The 20,636-nt window shown below is 34.7% G+C and overlaps 1 protein-coding gene and 1 long non-coding RNA gene across 2 annotated transcripts; one reads left to right on the top strand and one right to left on the bottom strand.

Annotated features, from left to right (window-relative positions):
- Positions 1–2,518: 2,518 nt before the first annotated feature.
- LOC140184486 (uncharacterized) lies at positions 2,519–5,274 on the top strand. Its single transcript, XR_011881441.1, has 4 exons — positions 2,519–3,049; positions 3,134–3,271; positions 3,388–3,492; positions 5,023–5,274. It is a non-coding gene; the product is annotated as an uncharacterized lncRNA (long non-coding RNA).
- Positions 5,208–10,160, bottom strand: LOC140184485 (disease resistance protein Roq1-like). The gene is made up of 4 exons (XM_072236108.1): positions 9,588–10,160; positions 6,815–7,907; positions 5,944–6,219; positions 5,208–5,850 (listed from the first exon to the last, which is right to left on the bottom strand). The coding sequence occupies exons 1-4, from the start codon at positions 10,079–10,081 to the stop codon at positions 5,287–5,289; spliced, it is 2,427 nt and encodes an 808-aa protein (XP_072092209.1). The 5' UTR covers positions 10,082–10,160; the 3' UTR covers positions 5,208–5,286.
- Between the last annotated feature and the right edge of the window lie 10,476 nt (positions 10,161–20,636).

Genomic DNA, 20,636 nt, shown 5'->3' with positions numbered 1-20,636 from the left:
TTGATCGAGTTGTCTTTCCTTACGAGTCTTGTATTCTTTTAGATCAATTGGAAGCTTGTTCGATATCTCATGCCTCATGGGTCTTGTTTGAACTCCCTTGATTTAAGATCCTTATCTGTGTTAGGTGTTATTTTTACCTTTATCAGTTGCATTGGAAATCTTTGATTCAATGCCTTTCTTGAGATACGGTTTACTTATCTGTCAAATTGTATTCCCGACTATCCCCTGGATTTTTGATGTTATGGTTTTCAATTTTGTGTTCTCTTATACGAAATTTGTACTCTAACTTAATTGGAACTTGCTTCAAATCAATTTATTATCCTTCTTCTTGTTGACCCTAGTAAAATTTTCTGATTTAGATTCTCTCCTTAAGCTATGATTTGGTATCTTACCTTTATGCTTTGCATCGTATGCATATTCTTCTCTGAACATGCGATTAGTTATTCCATAGATTCTTGATATCATAGCTTTAAGTTCTGCATTCTTCTACTTAACCGATGCAATTTATCGATGAAATCTAAATCTATTTTGCCGTAATATATCCTATCTTATAAAGTCCTCTTGTAATTCTTATTTTGGATTTTCAAAGTAATTCTGGTCAGGTTTTCCTCTTACCTAAATATTTTTAAGATTCTTGAAAGAATATTTTTGCTCATAGCTCAATTAAGTTTATTTTATAAATTTTGCATATTTTGTTTTAATTTGAATTGTTTTAAAAGAAAAATCTTATTTAAAAATTTCATATTTCTTTTGAGAAAGTGAATTCATTCCTTTTTGAGATTCTCCATTCTTCGTTAACGCTACTGATGACTTCTAGTATTCTGTTTGACCCGGCTCAAATCTGGTTTAAATAAATGCACCGTTCTTCCTCTTGATTGTTCCTACCGAAGTTATTAGATTCAAATTCCTTCTTAAGATTGTCAAACTAATTTTTTTTTTGACACTCTTTATCCCTTATGCATCCCTAATTACTTGTGATTTCAACAAATTCTTTCAAACTCTAGCGAATTTTGTCCTTGTCGCTTGTCCTTTTTCCAAGATTTAATACCCTTCTGATTAAACTCAAAAAATTGTTTTAACGTCACGTGCGACCTTTAGGTATAGTAGAATGATGCGTTGATTCTTTTAGAAGTGATTTATGAATATGGAAGATGAAGCGGTAATACGTCAACATAGTCTTTAATCATTTTTTTTCTATGAAATCTCATACTTGTTCGACTCAGCTTGAATATGTTTTAAACTAATGCGCTGATTTTCTTCTTATTGATCCTATTGAATTTCTTTGATCCAAATGTTATCCTTGAAATTGTCAATTGATTTCTTTCTAGCAAACTTCGTTGCTTGAGCATCCTTATTTACCTACAATTGTATTTATTCTTTCAAATTCTCGCGAATGCGGTCCTTGTTGCTTTCCTTTCTTTTCTAAAGTCTATTATCTTTTTGAGTATACTCGAGACTAATTTTGGCATCTTGTGCGACTGTTAGACTTAGTAGACGACATATTAGCTCTTTAGGACACGTTTGGTGAACGCAAAAGGTGAAACTTGTAAGTGTATGACGTCACAGGGAGTTGTGAAATCTTGTTTTACGTGAAAGAGTTATGTTGATGTGGCAATTATGACCAATAGTAAGGTTTGCAAGGTATTCGACAAACTTGAGAATCTTTGGATGAGTTGTACAATGAAGTACGGTTAAAATGGTGGAGATAAGTTATGTTGAAGTTTCAATGACTGAATCTCTAAAGTTGATGTAAGATCAGTAAGCGAACATTAAGCACTTCATTTTAACCCCGGCTTGCTTTATAACCTTTTACCGCCTTGCTTTACCATCACATGTTTGAGACATATTACCTTATACATCAAGCCTATCTTGTAACTTATGTTTCGCATAACACTTATACCCTTTATACCTATATGCCATATGATAGTTCTGATATTTGAAACTATATGTATATATATATGCCGAGAACTTTTTGCCTTTTCCTTAAACAAGTTCAAGAGTGAAGTAATATGAAATCTCTATTATTTTGTATCAATTTTCGAGGACGAAAATTTTTATAAGGTGGGTAGGATGTAAGACCCATAATTTTCAAAAAAATATTATTATGAGTTAATTTCAATTCATTTATAAATTAAAGACTTTATTTTAGAAATTATTTTACTAGAAGTAATTAAATCAAGTTTTGACAATTAAATTAGAAATTTTACTTAATTTTTATAGTTATTGAATACTTTTCTATATTTAAATTATACAGCTTAACAATTGCAAAAGAATAAGAATTTCATACGATTTAGTTAAATAATTGAGATTCTAAAATTTAATACTTTAATTTTATAAACAAAGAAAATTAATTATATTGTCTTTAATTTTAAATTAAAATATTTGATTAAAAATTAATTAGTAAATTAATAATCAAATAATATTTTTAAAAATAATTTTAATAGATTAAATTAGGTTTTAAACTAATACTCTATACCCTAATTTTATTAAAATTACCTAAACTACCCTAATCCTAACCCTCTATCCCACCGCCTTCCCTTCCCCAAACCTAACCTAAACCTATGCCTAAGAAAAAGTCAGAACAAAAAAAAAAAGAGATCTGAGAGGGAGAGGGGCGCCAGTGGAAGGGGAAAGTTGCCTGTGCCGCCACCGTCCCATTATCGTCGCCGACGAAGAGGAGAGAGCGAACCACGTCGTCCGTGAAGCCTGGCTCGCCATCGTCCGTGCTCGTCGCCACCGAGGGTTCACCGCTGGTGAGGAGAAGACGCCGTCGCCGTTGCTGTAGCTGTCCGCGCCGTTGCCATCGCTGAAGGGAGCTAGCATCGCCGCCGTCCATGGAGGAAGCAGAGGAGACAGATCCGTGAGGAAGGGAGGACCACGACTTGTCCAGCCGCCGTTCCCCGTCGCCGCTCGTGTCGCCGGCGCCGTCCTCGTCCGAACCGTCGCTAGATCCGCCGCTGAGTGAAGCTTCTGACCGCGCCTCTGCGTCGCCGGAGCTCCACGCCGCCGCTGCCGCCGCTGAAAACCATCTCTGAAGCCTGTTTGCTTGGTAAACTCTAAACCTTGCTTCAGCTTCTTTGTCTATTAAGTCGATTTTCACCGTTAGAGTGGTTGCTGAGGTTGTCTGTGTCAGGATATTCGATCACCGCGAGTTCCTCTGCCGCCGTCCAAGCTGCCACCATAAGGATCCACCACAGCCTCCTCTGTCCTTGTCTTCGAATTAGAACTGACCTTTTCCAATCTCAATCTTAATTCTGCTATTTCTGAATATGTAACTCCTCTATCCTTGCTTTGCTGCCATTTTATTCCTCTACTATGATCTTTTAATTATGACCGCGTATGTCTCTGTTTTAATTCTGCTAAGGTATGTTTGAAAAATTAAAATAGGTGCTGCTGCCACCGTTTCAGTTACATTGGAATCACTATTGCTGCCATAAAATAGAAAGGGAAGGGAGTTACTATGTTTAACCTGTGTGAATTCAGCTAGTTGAGGTAGGGGTTCTTCTTAAATCTATTTTACATTATAGGGTTGTTATAAATTGATATTAACGCGTAAAATACATTTTTGTGATCTCGTGAGTCTTATGAATTGAATTGAGTTGTTTTGGTTGAATGAGGTCATTAGTTTGATTTGATATTAAACCCGATTTGATATTGGAATTTGATTTTAAAATAAACGTGGAAAAGACTTGATATTTGAAAATGGGTTATTTACTGAGAATGATTTGCTATTTTGGAAATGATTCGAAAAGTGTTTAAGGGAAAGGTTTGGTTTGAAACTAATTGAGAAGACCGAGAATTTTTAACTATTGATTGATGCTGTTGGTTGAAGTCGGTTTAAATTGTGATTTATAGGATTGGTTGATTGAATTCTGGATTTTGTAATTTCTTTGGGTTGAGTACTGTTGTTGTGATAAATGTTGTTGGAAGTGATTTGACCGATTAACAGGTGTTTGGTTTGGTTTGGTTGGGACCCGAACAGGGTGGCAGAATCCGAGTTTTAGAGGAGATGCTGCCGAAATTTTATAAAACTGAAAGTTTTGTTTGAAGTAATTGTTTAAAAAGATTTAGTTCTTAAACGTTATTTGTTTTGGATTGATTTATTTAGAAAAGAAGGAATTATGTTTTGAATTGAGATTGTTGATTAACGGAAAGAAGGATAATGAGGATTAATTTGAAATATGATTTTTGAATGAATTTGGAAATGGGATATGGATTGAGGAAGGATGATGATATTGAGAATGGCTTAGATATTGATGAATGATGAATGAATTATTTATATGGCTTATGAATTTGAAATATCTGAGATACGAGGTTCCCTGGATTAAGTGTCGTGGCTTGCCACCACGTGTACCAGGTTGAAAACTCGATACTCTGTTGACCCTACGACGTAAGTGTGACCGGGCACTATATAAATTCCCGGGAATGATACCCCCATTGAGTAATATTGATTATTTTGAGAAAAAAACTATGCATAGACTCTTGGGGATGCACGTCGGGGGACAGTCTAAGGACAATTCAGACTTGTTGGGTTGGCTGGATAACCGACAGATGAGCCTCATCAGCCATAGGACAGGCATGCATCATATGCATTTGTATGCTTTGCTTGGGTTTGAACTTGTTTTGGTTTGCCTAATTGCTAAACTGTTCTTAATTGCTACTTGAACTATTTGCTGTAACTGATACCTACTTGTGCTTTCCTTGTTTGTCTTGCCCGTGTTTGTTCTGGCGTGCTACATTTGAGAATGAACTTGGATGCTGAATTAATGATTGTGTTGTTTGATTGCGTGGTTAATTTCTGATTGAGACTTTCTTATAAAAAAAAAGAAAGATTTTGGATTTCTGAAAGATTAAACATTATTTCTTTGAAAAGGGTTTTAAACAATTTCCTGTTGGTTTTAAAAGATTCATAAGGCAATGATAATCACTGAGCTTGAAAACAGTTTCTTATTAAATATCTTCTTATAACAACTTTGAAACTCCATGGTGAGACCGTGTGGTTAGGTTCTCACCCCCCTACAGCTTTATCTTTTCAGGAACCGAATGAAGAAGCACTAAGAAGAGTTATACTGCGTCTGGTTTATATGTGATTGTATTAATTAGATTATTTTCTTCCCTCGTCTTTGTTATTACAAATTTGTAAGAGGGATAGGAATTGTATGTTTTATATGTATATTATATTATGAGTTATTATGTAAGGAGTCTTGTATATGAATCTATGTCTGTTTGTATTTTATTAAGATAACGGGAAATCAGTGATACAGTGTCGAGTCACAGGCTCCTATGTTAGTATTTAGAATGTAAAGTAGTCGTAATACTCCTTGCTATCAGAGTGGCGCAACCGGAAGCGTGACTTCTGATAGTGAGGGTGTTACAACTAAGCTCCACGAATCTACTTATCATCAACTCTTTTAGGCCAAAGAAACATCCAAGTGAGAAGGGAAGACTAGTAAGCTTGTCGCATCCAGTTAAGTCCAACTCAGACACGCCGGCCAAATTTCCAAGCGTGGGGGGTAGCTCTTCTATACCTGTATCTGTCAGAATAAGAATCGATAACTGTTTCATGCATTCCCCAAATTCTGGCAGTCTTCTCAAACTACTGCAGCCATTAAGATCTAGTGTCTCGAGTGAACTCATCTCCAATTTATCTCCAAGTGTTTCAAGACTCTTACATTGCCCTAAATCCAATTCAACAAGGCTCTTGTGGTGTGCGAGAGACGGTTGAATATAATTCAGCTCATAACAATGCTCAAGATGAAGTGTTTTAAGATTGGGAGCCCCAGAAAGATCTGGTGTTTGCTTCAGCTTGTGGCAGCTGGACAAATTCAAGTGCTGTAACTTTTTTAGAACCTGGAAAACATTAAAGAAATATCACATGGTTACTATTTTTGCTGGAAATGTTAACGTAATAAAATTTGATAGAGCTATCAATGAAAGGTTTACCTTCTTTCCATCCCACAACTGGACAATTTTGCTACCGAGCAGATCAATTTCAACAAGTTCATAGCATTGATCCGTAAAGGATAAAGTTTCCATTGGACAACCTCTCCAATGCAAAACCTTTAATGTACAAGGAATATCGCAGAGAATGGGAGCTACCAGGCCACCTAAAATGAGAAGCTTTAGCTTGCACATATTTGAGAAAGATAAATCTCTCCTATACCCTTCAGTCTTCATGTTCACCTTATGTAGAACGATGCTATGAGTTGCTTCAGTTTCCTACACATACACATAAATTAATAAATAAACAATAAGAAAACCAATGAAAAAACTATACTGATTGAGAAAACCATAAAAACAAAAAATAGTTTAATTACCTATAGATAGAATATTAAATACATGGTGAAAAGTCACATAGACTGCATTTGTTTACAGAGACAGGACACTGAGAAGGACACAAAAACATAGAATCGTGTTTGGCAGATGAGACATAGACAGAGACAATGTGTCTAGAGACACTAAATTAGTGTATTTTGTGTCCATTCTGGCAGAAAGGACACGGAGACACTAATAACAACTTATTTTTCATTTTTTTCGTTATTCTTATTTATTTTTTATTATTATATTTTTCATCTTAAATTTTTTAAATGAAAAAAAATGAGAATAAATTGAATTTCAATAATTTGTTCTAGTTTATCACCAAACAAAATACAAGAATACAAAATTTTCTTCAGTGTCTTGTCCTGTCCTGTTCTTAGTGTCTATAGTCGTCTTATGTGAAGTTGATATATCGTCTAAACTTTTCAACTACCAACTTCACAAATTCTTATTTTAATTCTATGCATCCTGTAGTTGAGAAAAAAATGACACTTACCTTCTTTTGAGTAAGTACAAAATCAACATCCTCGTAACACCACAATCTGCTACGCTTACTAGCATCATCTGGAGATTCTTGAATTACAATAAGTTTGCCCATTTCTTCAAGCAGATCATGCATTCCCAGTATACCATAGTCACTTATAGTGACCAATGATCTATTAATCAAAATATCAATACCAATTTCAGCATGATAACCACATCCTTCTAATATCTGTGTTGCATAATCTTTTTCACATCCTTTGAAAAAACATGCAATATCTAGAAAAATATTCTTTTCCATAGAATCTAAACCATCATAGCTTATTTTCAATACATCAATAATTTCAGAATGTGAAAACCTCATTATTTTTTCAATAGCACTATGCCAAACTGCAATAGATCTACCATTAAGATAGGAACCCAACACTTTAAGTGCCAATGGAAGACCACCACTGTACTTAATCACTTTTTTAGACAAATCCAAAAACCCTTCTGTAGGTTCTGGTTTTTTAAAAGCTTTCAGACAAAAGAGGTTAAAGGCTGCACTTTCCACTAACCCTTCAACCTTATAAGTTTCATGCACCTCTTGCTCCTTTAGCACCTCTACGTTTCTAGTTGTAATTATTATTCTGCTTCCAGGACCAAACCAATCTTTCTCCCCAGCCAAATCCTCTAATTGTTTTTCATGATTTACATCATCAAGAACAAGAAGTACCTTTTTGAGATGTAAAGAGTTTTGAATCATTGTCCTTCCATGATACTTGTTATGAACAGCATTTGAACTCATATTAATTTGATCAAGAAGTTGCAATTGTATGTGAGTAATATCTTTTTTCTCGCATTGCTCCCTTACATCAGCAAGAAAGCAAGCAACTTCAAATCTACTTCGAATGGTTTCAAAGACTACTCCTGCAATAGTTGTCTTACCTATGCCGCCCATTCCCCATATGCCTATATAGCGAACATCATTCAATCCAAGGCCTATTTGACTAATCACTTGTTCCACTCTTGATTCAATCCCCACAAGATTCTTCATTGAAGATGGCAGCTTTGGAATCAATATTTCAAATATATGTTGAGCAATGTTTTCCACAAGTACTGCCTCGTCCCTATTCAGGGAAAGATAATTTCTTTGTAAGTCTAGCAAGACATAGGAAAATAAAGCAACGACTTTTATTTTAAAAAAATGAAAATTTGTAATAAGAGAAAGAAAAACAATACAAAACAAGACAACAAAAGTTTACAAAATCAATATTCTTTTACGAAATTTATTTGCAATAAGCTATATGTATTTAATTTTTATAAATTTAATTTAATTCATGATTAACTGAATCATTATTAATTACGTGGTATACTAACCAACCGTATACTAAGACTGTTAAATACTTAAATAGGAAAAGAATTTCAAGTTATATAAGTCATCATAAAAAATAATAACTCTTAGTATCTATTTATGTCCAGTTAAAAAAATAAAAAGAAAAAACATAACGCAATATTCAACAAAGTAAAATCATTCATTCTCAATACAAGAGTAAAATCTAACCCCGTCATGTACATTTTCACAAAAGATTACATGACCCCTTACCAAAAACACAGGGACACTTTAGCTCCCAAATTCTTATTTGAGAGTTGAGACAATACGATCCCTATTTTAAAAGATCGGCCAAATAGTAATGAACTTGATTTTGTGGGGTTTAATTTGTAATATGTGGGATTTTAAATAGAGTAAATTTTTATAATTGTCCTGCGATTTATGGAATTATCTAATTTGGCCTTCGAAGTTCCAATTTTACTATATTGATTCTCCAAATTGAGCTCCCAACACCATAGTAATTTATGTGCATCTTTTTTATTATGACTCAGCTGATTCAGTGCTAATGTGGCTATCATGTGCCATGCTGAAGTGTACAATAACTAACTTAGGTGACAAAATTACAACTTAGACCCAATTTAGTCCTTTCGTCTCTATTTAACCCCAACATTTTTTGTCCCTCCCAAAGAAAAAATACCCTAAGCGACTCTGACCATTATCTTGAAAGACAACGAGGCCCTCAACAAAAAGAAATCATTTTCGCCCCTTAATCATTACTTCTATGAGTAGCCCTTTGTATTAATAGAATAAGCCTACATGACTTGTTATATTCTTGATTAATCCATTAAGAGCCAACTAGAATTGACAATTTTTTTTGTTGGGAGTCTCGTTGTCTTTAAAGAATAATTGTTAAGACCGTTTAGTTTTTTTTATATTTTGTTGTTACCTTTTTTAAATATATTAGCTAAATTTATGGTATAAAACTAAGAAATATTTAAATTGTTTCTACTTATAAAAATTAAATAAAGAATATATTAGGAATTAACGTGTCACATAAGTATGTTTTGAAAAGAGATTATTGATAGAAGGATTTTTTTGGTCGCTCGAAGTCCTTCGAAAAAATTATCAGATGTCAAAATAGGTATTCACCCTTCATTAAATAACTAATTATTATTTGATAATTAATTAATTATATTTGAATTAAAGTTTTTAGTAATTATATATATATATATAAGTTTTTTGAAGATAAAAAGAGCTACATTACATGACGGAGAAGCGCAGTAGTCATAATGCAGGATTTAGAAAGCTTTCAGGAAATCATATATAAAATTTTCGAGTTTGTTTCTTTGCTTTCGATCGATCTATCTTACTTTTGGGTACACTTCTTTATGTTTCAATAATCTTTTTATTCATATCAGTATCATTTAGCAGATAAATTGAAGTAATAACAAGTGTAATTAATGATATGTTAGCTTACTGATTTTTGGAGGTCCAACCAGAATAAGCAGCAACTTGTTTTAACGCATCTCTCCATCTTTGAACCTTCTCAGTGTCATGTCTCTGTTCGTGTTTCTTGAAAGCTTCCTGAAAGGTTCCTATTTGGTGCCTCACATCACAAGGCTTCACACCGTAGAACACTATCTCGATCTGTAGCCCCAGTTTGTTGTTGCACTCCATGATCTTTTGGAGCTCATCCAAGCACCAACTGGAGGAAGCGTAGTCTGGTGAGAAAACAATGACTGCAAACATAGACTCTTCAATTGCTTTCAGGAGTTCATCTGAAATAATATCGCCTTTGCGAAGGTTATTGTCATCTTTGTAGGTTGTGATTCCCTTCCTTCTGAGAGCGGCATAGAGATGGCTAGTAAAGCCTGTGCGAGTGTCTTCTCCCCTAAAACTCAAGAACACGTGATAGGTGCATGATCTTGGTGGTGGCGGTGGGATTGAAGCTGAACAAGAGGTGGATGCCATGTTCGAAGTTTGAAGAAGTGGATCGTGGTGTGTGTATGTGCTGCACAAGAGTTGTGGTTAACACAAAACAGTTCACTCAAGTTAAGAAACACTTCTGAAAAGAGAAACGAAACTAAGCGGAAGCTGCTGGGTAGCGAAGGGTTTAGTAAACATGATTAAAAATATAAATTAAAAAATAATGAGTGAACTAGTAAAGTGACCAATAAACAGTAAACAAAGAAATTTCGGAAGATTTATATGAATAAATTATTTTAAAAAAAATATTAATAAAGTTACTTACAATAATAAATATAAATAAATTAAATTATTAATCTTAAAGATTAATTTGAAAATAGTGTATGACTGTATATTGTATATTCATATCTATTACTTTAAAAAATTTTATTGATATTTTAAAAAAAAATCTAATCTATCAAAAAAAAATTTTTTTAATTTATTTATTATTTTATCCAAAAATATTTATAAAATCCCAACAAAATTTAAATTTGTGTCTCTCACCTATCTAAAGGAATTGTTCTCAATCTCAAGTCTCAACCAATGAGAATAGTAAGTGCTTGATTCACATTGCGAATTCTCTTTTTTAGTTTTTTAAGCTCCCAATGCAAGTGCTCCTTTTATAGCAGGCATAACTAGCAGGCATAACTGTATTAATTCATGACAATTTATCTTTAAATATCCTTTGCGTAGGAGTTATTTATGTTATAAAATATAAAGAGAGCGAAGGAAATATTGTAATGTAAAAAAGACAGAGAGTTATTTATTTATTCTGTGTATATTCTATTTGCCTCGTACATGTTTTTATAAATAAACAAATTTTGCATTTTCAAATTTCATTAATTTCTTTCGACATAAAGATTTGTTCCTCTCAACATAGAAAATTGAATTGCTCATTAATGGACATTCATTCTTATCCATAGCATCCTCGTCACAACACTCTCCCTTGGATGTCCATTTAGGATTATGCTTCGTTAAAACCTTACTAAAGAAAAACCCAGTGTAAAAAAAAAAACCTTAGTGAAAGAAAAAGAGTACAAAATCTATTGTAATGGGACTACTTCATTAAAAACCTTGTAAAAAAAATCCAATAAAAAAATCTGACCAAGAAAAAAAGAGTACAGTTGATTGTGTACTAAAAATATAAACCTTTTTTGTACATAATTAATTTTTATAATGACCTACAAACATGGTCAAAAAAGAGTTAAGTTCCTCCTAAAAGTATTGGGCTAAAAGGATGGAACCCAAAAGAACACATTGAGGAGTTGAATTTCTCTTCAGTGGGAACTATATTGGTGGAAGTGGATTGGTTGAATTTGGAGTGTAAATGTGTCATCTAGTTAAAAGAAAACCAAACTAGATGTCCCTTCACTAATGTCACATGTCAGGAGCTTTAGTTTAACGTGCAGGAATCAATTTCTTACCTTTCCAGCTGACAAGACTTGAGGTGGCAGGAACACCTAAAGATATTTTGGAAAAAGCAGTAAACCAAATGTCAGACTAAAACCATTGGACAATAGATTTCCTCTTCATCATGGTTTTACACTATAAAAATGACCTCAAGCCACCTCTGTAAAGCACGCTCACTTTTCACCTTCACCCTTTACCATTACCATTACGATCATCTTCTTCTTCACTTTCACTACTTTTCACTTTCACCTTCACCTTCTTCTAAATCTTTCTAATTTTTGAAGCTAATAAGCTAAAAAACCCATCTTTTCCTCTCCCCAAATTTCCTCTCATTTTGTTCTTCATTATATTCATCGCCTTCACGAGTAAAAAACTGGCATTCAGGTGTTCTTCCAAAACACTTGACAACCATTAACCAACCTATGTCCACTTTAAACAAAGCTCATTCATCCTCTTGTGACATTAGTGGAGGTCTCAACACTTGTTCTCCACCTCTATTTCTCATCATTAGTTCTTGTATTGCTTATCTGCCATTAATAGAAGTATTTTTTATCACAAGTTTACTTACCCCGAATCTCTCATCTTAACCATTATTTTCTACTTAATATATTTTTCACGAAACCCACCTGAATCAACAGTCTCCCCCTCTTGCCGACATCATTTAATGTCTCGAAATCAGTGCATCCTAATCTCATGTACCAATCTTTCAAAGGATGATTTTGGGAGTGACTTTGTGAATAAATCTGCCAGATTGTCACTTGAACGGATCTGTTGGACATCAATTGTCCCTTGATTTTGAAGATCATGAGTGAAGAAGAATTTGGGAGAAATATGTTTTGTTCTATCACCTTTGATGTATCCACCCTTAAGTTGAGCAATGCATGCTGTATTATCTTCAAACAGGACAATTGCAGCTATCTTATGATCAATCAGTCTACATGATGACAGAATATATTGAATCAGACTCCTCAACCAAAAACACTCGCGACTAGCTTCATGAATCGCCAGAATTTCAGCATGATTAGAGGAGGTTGCTGCTATCGTCTGTTTCGTGGACCTCCATGATATAGCTGTACCATCATATATGAACAGGTATCCTGTTTGAGATCTCCCTTTATGTGGATTAGACAAGTATCCGGTATCTGCATAGCCAACTAGTTGTGACTTGGATCCATAAGGATAAAACAATCCCATATCAACCGTTTCATGAAGATATCGAAAAATTTGTTTGATTCCACTCCAATGTCTTCTGGTTGGAAAGGAACTATATCTTGCTGGTAAATTCACCGCGAATGATATGTTAGGTCGCGTATTATTAGCAAGATACATTAGCGCTCCAATGGCACTAAGATATGGTACTTCAGGACCAAAGATATCTTCATTCTCTTCTTTAGGACGGAATTGATCCTTTTCCACATCTAAAGATCTTACAATCATTGGGGTACTTAATGGATGTGACTTATCCATATAAAAACTTTTCAAGATCTTCTCTGTGTATGTCGTTTGATGAATAAAGATCCCATTTTTTGTATGCTTGATCTGCAGACCGAGACAAAATTTAGTCTTTCCAAGATCTTTCATCTCAAACTCTTCTTTTAGAGTTTTTATAATTGTTGGAATCTCTTCAGGAGTCCCAATGATATTTAAATCATCAACGTACACAGCAATTATAAGGAATCCAGATGCAAATTTCTTTATGAAAACACATGGACAGATATAATCATTCTTGAATCCATTTTTGGCCAGATACTCAGTAAGACGATTATACCACATTCATCCAGAATGCTTTAAACCATATAAAGATCTTTGCAATTTAACTGAGTATAACCCTTGCGAATATTCACCGGATGGTTTAGATATATTTAGTCCTTCAGGGACTTTCATATAGATATCCCGATCTAATGAGCCGTACAAATAGGCTGTTACCACATCCATTAAATGCATATGCAGTTTATGATATGCAGATAAACTGACCAAATAACGCAATGTTATAGCATCCACTACAGGGGAATACGTTTCTTCAGAATCTATACCGGGCCTTTGTGAAAAACCTTGTGCCACAAGTCGGGCTTTGTAGCGCACAACTTCATTTTTCTCATTTTGTTTTCTTACAAATACCCATTGGTATCCAACATGTTTTACATCTTCAGGTGTACAGACTACAGGTCCAAAGACTTCACGTTTTGCAAGTGAGTCTAATTCAGCCTTCATGGCTTCTTTCCATTTTGGCCAATCATTCCTTTGTCGACATTCTTCAACTGATCTTGGCTCAAGATCCTTATTTTCATGCATGATATTTAATGTCACATTATATGCAAATATTTCATTGACAATTGTCTTATTTCGGTCTCATTTCTCTCCTGTAAAGACATAATTTATCGAGATCTCGTCATTTTCACAATTTTCAGGTACCTGAACGTCTTTTGGCGTTATTTCAGAATTTTGGACAACTACAGGTGTCTCTACTATGTCTTTTTCAACAGGAATAGTATTTACCTCTTTTCTCTTTTGAGGATTTTTGTCTTTGGAACCGACAGGCCTGCCACGCTTTTGGCGTGTATTTGTTTCGGTGACAATTTGTCCAACTGGGACATCAATTGGAATTGGGGCTTTTTTCGCCCTGCCACACTTCTGGCGTGAATTTGCTTCAGTGGCTACTTGTCCTACTGGGACATCAATTCGAATTGGGGTATTTTTCGCTGGTATATAAGATTTGGTTATCCTCTTTGTATCGGAAAATGCATCAGGCAATTCATTTGCTATTCTTTGCAAATGTATAATCTTTTGAACTCCTAGTTCACATTGCCCTGATCGAGGATCTAAATGCATCAATGATGATGCATTCCAATTAAGTTCTTTTTCAAGAAGCTTATTCTCTCCCCCTAATGTTGGAAATTTTGATTCATCAAAATGACAATCTACAAACCGGGCTTTAAATACATCTCCCGTTTGTATCTCAAGATACCTTACTATAGAGGGAGAATCATATCCAACATATATCTCCAATTTTCTTTGGGGTCCCATTTTGGTGCGATTAGGTGGTGCAATGGGAACATATATCGCACACCCGAATATTCTTAAATGGGAAACATTTGGCTGCTGGCCAAAAGCTAATTGCATAGGAGAGAATTGATGGTAACTCGTTGGCCTCAAACGAATAAGTGATGCTGCATGTAAAATAGCATGCCCCTAAACCGAGGTTGGGAGATTTGTTCTCATAAGCAAGGGTCTAGCAATTAATTGGAGGCGCTTAATAAGAGATTCTGCTAACCTATTTTTTGTGTGAACATAAGCTACTGGATGTTCAACACTTATTCCATTAGCCATACAATAAGCATCAAAAGCTTGGGAAGTAAATTCACTAGCATTATCAAGACGAATTGCTTTGATTGGATTTTTTGGAAATTGTGCTTTTAATCGAATAATTTGAGCCAGTAATCTCGCAAACGCCAGGTTACGAGAAGATAATAAGCACACATGTGACCATCTCAAAGATGCGTCTATCAGGACCATAAAATATCTAAAAGATCCACATAGTGGATGAATAGGTCCACATATATCACCTTGAATCCTTTCTAGGAATTCAGGGGACTCAAATCCAATCTTTACTGGTGATGACCTTAAAATTAACTTCCCTTGAGAACATGCAGCACAACAAAATTCACGAGATTTAAGAATCTTCTGCTTCTTTAGTGAATGTCCATGAGAGTTTTCAATAATCCTCCTCATCATGGTTATTCCCGGATAACCTAATCTATCATGCCAAAGTTATGAATTCATTTGGGCTAGTAAACTTCTGGTTTACAATGGCATGTGATTCAATTGCACTAATCTTGGTATAATACAATCCAAATGAAAGTGAGGATAACTTTTCTAATATAACTTTTTTATTTAAATCATGAGTTGTGATACATAAATATTCATGATTTCCCTCATTCATTGTTTCAATATGATATCCATTTCGGCGAATATCTTTGAAACTCAACAAGTTCCTTAGAGACTTGCTAGATAATAGTGCATTATTTATTACAAATTTTGTTCCTCTAGGAAACAAAATTATAGCTCTTCCGGAGCCTTCTATCACATTGTCCAAGCCAATAATAGTATTAACATACTCTTCTTTTGGCACAAGATGGGTAAAATATATATCACTTTTAAGAATAGTGTGCAAACTTGCACTATCCGCAAGGCAAATATCTTCATAATATGTCCTTGCCATTTTTCTTCAAAAACAAACGATAATAATAATAAAATGAGTAGAAGTACATGCACAGTAAAATTATTCACATGAATACTTAACAAACACATACATATATCAAACTATTCCATCATTGATCAAATAGCCAATATTTCCTTCAGAATCCTTAAAGAAATTAGATACATATTAATGAGTGGTGGAATTTTCATCATTTGAAACAAAAATTATTTCCTTTCCTTTGTCATCCTTTTTCAAGGATGCTTGATAAAGATCAACTAGGTGCCTTGGGGTACGACAGGTACGTGACCAATGGCCCTTTCCACCATAACGGAAATATTTATCCTCAATTGATATACTTTGCCCATTGTTTCTTTGTTTATCCCACTTCTGGTGAGATCTTTTCTTGTGAACATAATTTCTTTTCCTTCAATAATTTTTCTTGTTATCAAAATCTAGCCATTTACCTCTTCTGGGGTTATAATTTGCCGGATTTGCTTCGGAAAATGGGGTAGCGCCAGTTGGGCGCCTTTCATGATTTCTTAAGAGCAACTCATTGTTGCGTTCAGCAACAAAAAAGCAAGAAATTAGCTCAGAATATTTTTTAAATCCTTTTTCTCGATTGCTACTGTAGGAGCACTTTCGAGGCATGGAAAGTAGAGAAAGTTTTCTCTAACATATTGGGCTTGAGGAAGTATCACATGATTGTACCTTTTTTCAAGGTCTTTCCACAGATCTACAGGATCTTTTAATGTGGAATATTCATTTTTCAATCATACGTCAAGATGAAGATGAAGGAAAATCATGGCCTTGGCTTTATCATTCTGGGATGCATTATTTTCAGCCTTAATGGTATCTCCAAGATCCATTGAATCAAGATGGATTTTAACATCTAGTATCCATGATAAATAATTGTTTCCAAATATATCAAAAGCATTATATTCAAGATGAAAGAGTTTTGACATAATAAAAATTTGTTACTTGAAGCCTTCCTAAAATTTCGTTAGAGCTTCGTGCTGATAACATGTTATATAATAACTAAATAAATAAATAAAGAAGATGTAACAAATATAAAATATAAAGAGAGTGAAAGAAATATTACAATGCAAAAGAGAGAGAGAGAGAGAGAGAGTTGTTTATTGATGCTGTGTATATTCCATTTGCCTCGTACATGTTTTTTATAGGCAAACAAACTTTGCTTTTTCAAACCTCATTAATTTCCTTCAACATAAAGACTTATTCCTCTCAACATAGAAAATTAAATTGCTCATTAATGGACATCTATTCTTATCCATAGCATCCTCGTCACAACAATTTATATATATAAATTCATATTATTTTTTTAATTTAATTTACCTCATGCGTCACTATTTAATCAACTTTTCAATTAATGCGTAAATATATAATAACTTTTTTTTGAAGGAGTTTTGTTTCATTTCTTAAATTTTTTAACGTTTCGATCTACGTTCTTTTCTATCTCTATATTTTTTTGTTCGTTCTCTACGTTATCTTTTTTTCATTTTTTGCGATTTCCTTCATTTTCTATGTTTTTAAAATCAAACTTTGAAATGAGTTTTGAACAGTTATTTCATTGTTGAAGATAATTAATGATTCAAGTTTGGTGGACGAAATTGTGACTCCTTTGTTATTGTATTTTGTAAAATTCATTGCTTTTTCAACTATGTGTGGACACAACTCCGTTCAACTTAACCAACAAGTGTACTGGGTCATCCAAATAATACCTTACGTGAGTAAGGGTCGATCCCACAGAGATTGTTGGTATGAAGCAAGCTATGGTCACCTTGTAAATCTCAATTAGGCAAATTAAATGGTTATGGGTTTCGAAAATTAATAATAAATAGAAAATAAAAAGGGATAGAAATACTTATGTAAATCAATAGTAGGAATTTCAGATAGGCGTGTGGAGATGCTAGAATCCTTTCGAATCTCTACTTTCTTATTGCTTTCATCCAATCCTTCTTACTCCTTTCCATGGCAAGCTGTATGTAGGGCATCACCATCACCAATGGCTACTTTTAATCCTCTCGGGAAAATGGTCCTATGTGCTGTCACTGCACGGCTAATCGTTTGGAGGCATCACCCTTGTTGATAGCTACATCCCATCCTCTCAGTGAAAATGGTCCAAATGCTCTGTCACAGCACGGCTAATCATCTGTCGGTTCTCAATCAGGTTGGAGTAGAATCCCTTGATTCTTTTGCATTTGTCATCACGCCCAGCCTTCAGGAGTTTGAAGCTCGTCACAGTCATTCAATACCGGAATCCTACTCAGAATACCACAGACGAGGTTAGACTTTCCGGATCCCCATGAATGCCGCCATCTATCTAGCTTATACCACGAAGATTCTGTTGGGGAATCTAAGAGATATGCGCCCGGCCTAAGGTAGAACGGAAGTGGTTGTCAGTCACGCGCGTTCATAGGTGAGAATGATGATGAGTGTCACGGATCATCACATTCATCAAAGTGTTGTGCAACGTATATCTTGGAATAAGAATAAAAGAGAATTGAATAGAAAGTAATAGTAATTGTATTGAAACTTGAGGTACAGCAGAGCTCCACACCCTTAATCTATGGTGTGCAGAAACTCCACCGTGAAAATACATAAGTGAAAGGTTCAGGCATGGCCGAATGGCCAGCCCCCTAAAACGTGATCAATAGCCTCTTAAGATGAAGAATAAGACAAAACTGAGACCAAAGATGAAACGTGGTCAAAAGACGTCTAATACAATAGTTAAATGTTCTATTTATACTAGACTAGCTACTAGGGTTTACATGAGTAAGTAATTGATGCATAAATCCACTTTCGGGGCCCACATGGTGTATGCTTGGGCTGAGCTTGATCTATCCACGAGCTGAGGCTTTTCTTGGAGTTGAACGCCGAATTATAACGTGTTTTGGGCGTTCAACTCCGGATCATGACGTGTTTCTGGCGTTTAACTCCAGACAGCAGCATGTACTTGGCGTTCAACGCCAAGTTACGTCGTCAATTTCCGAATAAAGTATGGACTATTATAAATTGCTGGAAAGCTCTAGATGTCTACTTTCCAACACCATTGAGAGCGTGCCATTTGGAGTTCTATAACTCCAGAAAATCCATTTTGAGTGCAGGGAGGTCAGATTCCAACAGCATCAACAGTCCTTTTGTCAGCCTTTTTTCAGAGTTTTGCTCAAGTCCCTCAATTTCAGCCAGAAATTACTTGAAATCACAGAAAAACACATAAACTCATAGTAAAGTCCAGAAATGTGAATTTAACATAAAAACTAATGAAAACATCCCTAAAAGTAGCTTGAACTTACTAAAAACTACCTAATAATGCCAAAAAGCGTATAAATTATCCGTTCATCACAACACCAAACTTAAATTGTTGCTTGTCCCCAAGCAACTGAAAATCAAATAGGATAAAAAGAAGAGAATGTACTATAAATTCCAGAATATCAATGAATATTAATTATAATTAGATGAGCGGGACTTGTAACTTTTTGCTTCTGAATAGTTTTGGCATCTCACTTTTTCCTTTGATGTTTAGAGTGATTGGCGTCTCTAAGAACTCAGAGTTCAGATAGTGTTATTGACTTTCCTAGTTAAGCATGTTGATTCTTGAACACAGCTACTTATGAGTCTTGGCCGTGGCCCTAAGCACTTTGTTTTCCAGTATTACCACCGGATACATAAATGCCACAGACACATGACTGGGTGAACCTTTTCAGATTTTGACTCAGCTTTGCTAGAGTCCCCAGTTAGTGGTGTCCAGAGCTCTTAAGCACACTCTTTTGCTTTGGATCCTTTTTACCCTTGCCTTTTGGTTTTAAGGGCTATTGGCTTTTTCTGCTTGCTTTTTCTTTTTCTTTCTAATTTTTTCGCTATTTTTTTTCTTTCTATTTTTTTTGCAAGCTTTTGTTTTTCACTGCTTTTTCTTGCTTCAAGAATCAATTTCATGATTTTTCAGATTATCAATAACATTTCTCTTTGTTCATCATTCTTTCAAGAGCCAACAGTTTTAACATGCATAAAGAACAAGATCAAAATTATGCACTGTTCAAGCATTCATTCAGAAAACAAAAAGTATTGTCACCACATCAATATAATTAAACTAAATTCAAGGATAAATTTGAAATTCATGTACTTCTTGTTCTTTTGAATTAAAAACATTTTTCTTTTAAGAGAGGTGAAGGATTAATGGATTTTATTCATAGCTTTAAGACATAGTTACTAAACACTAATGATCATGAAGTAGAGACACAAAACATAAATGAACACAACATAAAAACCGAAAAGCAGAAAGAAATAAGAACAAGGAAAGAATCTACCTTAGTGAGGATGGCGCCTTCTTGAAGGACCAATGGTGCTTTTTGAGCTCCTTTATGTCTCTTCCTTGCTTTTGTTGCATGATTCCTAGTAATTTTGGTGTTCCTATCCTTAGTTGCTCCCAATAATTGTGTGGAGGGCAATTTATCCCCTGAGGTATCTCAGGGATCTCTTGATTTGTAGTCAAATGTTCTACCACTGAGCTATAAACCCTTTACATGAGTCTTTCCATCTCCCATGACTTAGAGGTGGAAGCTTTTGTCTTCCCCTTTTTTTTTTCTCTTCCTTTTTTTTTGGATGTCTCTGGCCTTAGGTGCCATTAATGGTTATGGAAAAGCAAAAAGCTTATGCTTTTACCACACCAAACTTAAAATATTGCTCGTCCTTGAGCAAGAGAAGAAAGAAGAGAAGAAGAAGAAGAAGAGAATATGGAGGAGAAGGGTAAGTGTAGGTTCGGCCATTTAGGGTGGGATTGGGTGGAAAAGAAAATTTGAATTTGGAAGGTAGGTGGGGTTTATGGGGAAGAGTGGATGGATGTGAATGGTGAAGAAGGTAATTGGGAAGAGAGATTGAGGTGATTGGTGAGGGGTTTTGGGAAGGAGTGTTTATTGGGAAGAGTAAAATAGGATT

The sequence above is a fragment of the Arachis hypogaea genome, chromosome 4 (genome assembly GCF_003086295.3).
Source record: "Arachis hypogaea cultivar Tifrunner chromosome 4, arahy.Tifrunner.gnm2.J5K5, whole genome shotgun sequence".
Taxonomy (NCBI): Eukaryota; Viridiplantae; Streptophyta; class Magnoliopsida; order Fabales; family Fabaceae; genus Arachis; species Arachis hypogaea.
This window is presented reverse-complemented; position numbering and strand designations above follow the sequence as displayed.